This window comes from Antrostomus carolinensis, unplaced genomic scaffold (assembly GCF_000700745.2).
Source record: "Antrostomus carolinensis isolate BGI_N321 unplaced genomic scaffold, ASM70074v2 scaffold2920, whole genome shotgun sequence".
Classification (NCBI taxonomy): domain Eukaryota; kingdom Metazoa; phylum Chordata; class Aves; order Caprimulgiformes; family Caprimulgidae; genus Antrostomus; species Antrostomus carolinensis.
The window spans coordinates 14,907-17,427 of record NW_010286938.1 but is presented as its reverse complement, the minus strand read 5'-3'; the positions used below and the strand labels follow the sequence as shown (position 1 = coordinate 17,427).

The following is a 2,521-nucleotide window of genomic DNA, read 5'->3' as shown; positions in this document are numbered from 1 at the left end:
CCCTACAATAACCACATAGACTGACATAAGCAGCTTCGTGATACAAGCATATATATACCTCACACGAATGAGGCACTGTCTTCAACATCGCTCCATGAGAGATTGTTTTGCCTTCTTCCTCTCCCCTAAGTCTTGTTTTCCATTGAACTGATCAAACTTAATAAGCTTTGTCATTAGATTCTGCTTCAGCAGAATTTGTTGAGAGATACTATTCAGCCATGTATGTTCTTTACTACTTTTTCCCCAAGCTTTTCTATTTTACATTCTAATTGAAAATAACTATGTAATGCACTGTAAAGTGTCTCTTTATATAGCATACCTCCAGCTTTCTCTGATATTTCTCACATTCCATTTGACACTGTGAAAGATTCTTTGCTGTTTCTTGTTGCATGAGTTGAACATGTTCACTTTCAAAGGACTTTAACTTACTTTGGTGAAGAAGTTCAGCTACTTTGCTTTCTGTGCCAAGCTGCATTTGTCTATACCTAAAAGAAAAAAACCCCACAACTTTTGTTCTTTCAAAAACAAACAAACTTAGAATACATGCTAGTTCTGTTCATTACAGGTATATATTTCAGAAATTAATACAGTATTTTTAAGAGTTTAATTTACGATGGTTATATACATAACTATTGTAAACAGTATTTGAAACATCATTAGGAAAATTCAATACTATAATGACAACAAAACACAGTACGTGGAAAACTCAGTCCATGGCTCTTCTGAATAAATAGTTAATGCACAATCAAGTGACAATGACCTTACAGTATACCTTATTTTTTAAAAATGTTAGATCAATGTGAATCTCTTTCTTGGTACATAAATGTATGCACTTAAGTCTTTTAATAGGAGACATACTAAGGAGATGGTGTCTCTTGTCTTTACCACGTGTTAAACGCAATAAGGAGAAGTGGTATTAGACATCAGTGATATCAATGGCGCATCCCTTGGGATATCTCTTTGGGATGCCACAGATATCAGCTATCCTGCTTTTTCCCACAGCCAAAGATAGGAAGAAACGTCAGACCATGATGGTGTATTAATTTCCACAGTAATTCAAAACCACGGATCCATCTCAAAAAGCAGAAATGAAGTCTATTTTTGAGAATATCACTACAGGTGACAGAAAAATATTATTCCAGTTAGAAGTGGACTTCATTCATTCTACTCATTACATTTAACAGGCAATCTCAAAAAAGAGAAGTAAAAAAGTCTGTTGATAGAATACTAAATTACTGGACTGTAGAAAATGAGGGTGATGTGAACAGTAGTAGAAAACCTTATGAATCTTAGCATTAAATAACATATGAAATTCAAATTAGATACATGCAAATTAAATCACAAATTGTAAAAATGATCCCAACCATATACATAAAATTATGAACTCCTAGCTGATTGTTTCCATTCACAAGTGAGATCTTGGGGTTATACTAGATGAATCCATGAAAACTTTGGCTCAGTTCTGAATAATGGCCAAAACTAACAGTTTGGGAATGACTATGAAAGCAACAGAGAAAATACAGAAATCATCACATCACTTTACAAATCCATGCTATGGCCTGCATACTGAATGCTAACTAATGTTCTAGTATCTCACCTCACAAGGAATATAAGAGAACTGGTAAAGCATCAGAGGAGGGTAATAAGGATTACCTTTGACAACCAGCAACATCATGCACTTACGCTGTTGCACTTACTTGCACTGCGAGCAAGAAATTAGTTAAGCAAGCTAGGACTCTACAGCTTGGAAAAGAGATGGTGTAAGAAGAAGGAAGAAATAAGAGGGGCCTGTAACAACGTGAGTGGCACGGAGAATAAGAATAGGAATCAACTGTATTTTCCAAATGAATAAGAAGGCAACTAATAAAGCTAGCAGATGCAGAATGAAAACAAATAGAAGTTGTTCTTCACACATGAAAGCTGTGACATTCCTTATCATAAAATGCTGTGGATGCTGTGGATGCTGAAAATTAACACTCAAGAGGATACTGAACAAACTTGCAGCACAGAAATCCTTTGACAACTATTAAATGCAAGATGGTAGTTCTCACACAGAAGTCACTTAACAAATCGTTAGAATGCCAGATAAACCTTTACTCTAGATGAGCATGGCTGTTACGTTAGCTGTCATTCATCAAATAACAGTTGCAACACAATTCCATCCTATTTAGCACCTGATCTTTAGGTGGGATTGAAAGTGTTTGACAAAAACAGGGGGATTACTTCAAATATTTTCCCTGAGGATTTCAGATGTAGGAATGTTCCTAAGGCACAAAGAGGAAGCAATTTTCACTGGAATTAACTTGAACAGAACAAACAGGTGTCACTATGATGCCCTTTATAATCACTCTGTAGACACCCGTGTATGAGCAAACAGTCCAATGCATGAATGAGATAGTTCCCACACAGGCTGTGTGAGCAAAGATTGGAAGTTCTGCCTACTGAGCTCATGAAAAGGTCACTCTTTTTAAAACAATTTTCTTTTTCAATAGTATGACATTTGTCCTGAAACAGAATTACT

The 2,521-nt window shown here is 35.7% G+C and overlaps 1 protein-coding gene across 1 annotated transcript in view; it reads right to left on the bottom strand.

The window, feature by feature from the left end:
- LOC104532599 (progesterone-induced-blocking factor 1) overlaps positions 1-485 on the bottom strand; it is a gene marked incomplete at its 5' end in the record, with an annotated part of 49,678 nt that extends 49,193 nt beyond the window's left edge. Inside the window, one exon of the mRNA XM_010177850.1 lies at positions 320-485. Within this exon, the coding sequence (XP_010176152.1) occupies positions 320-485 (166 nt within the window). The remainder of the gene's footprint in view (positions 1-319) is intronic.
- Between the last annotated feature and the right edge of the window lie 2,036 nt (positions 486-2,521).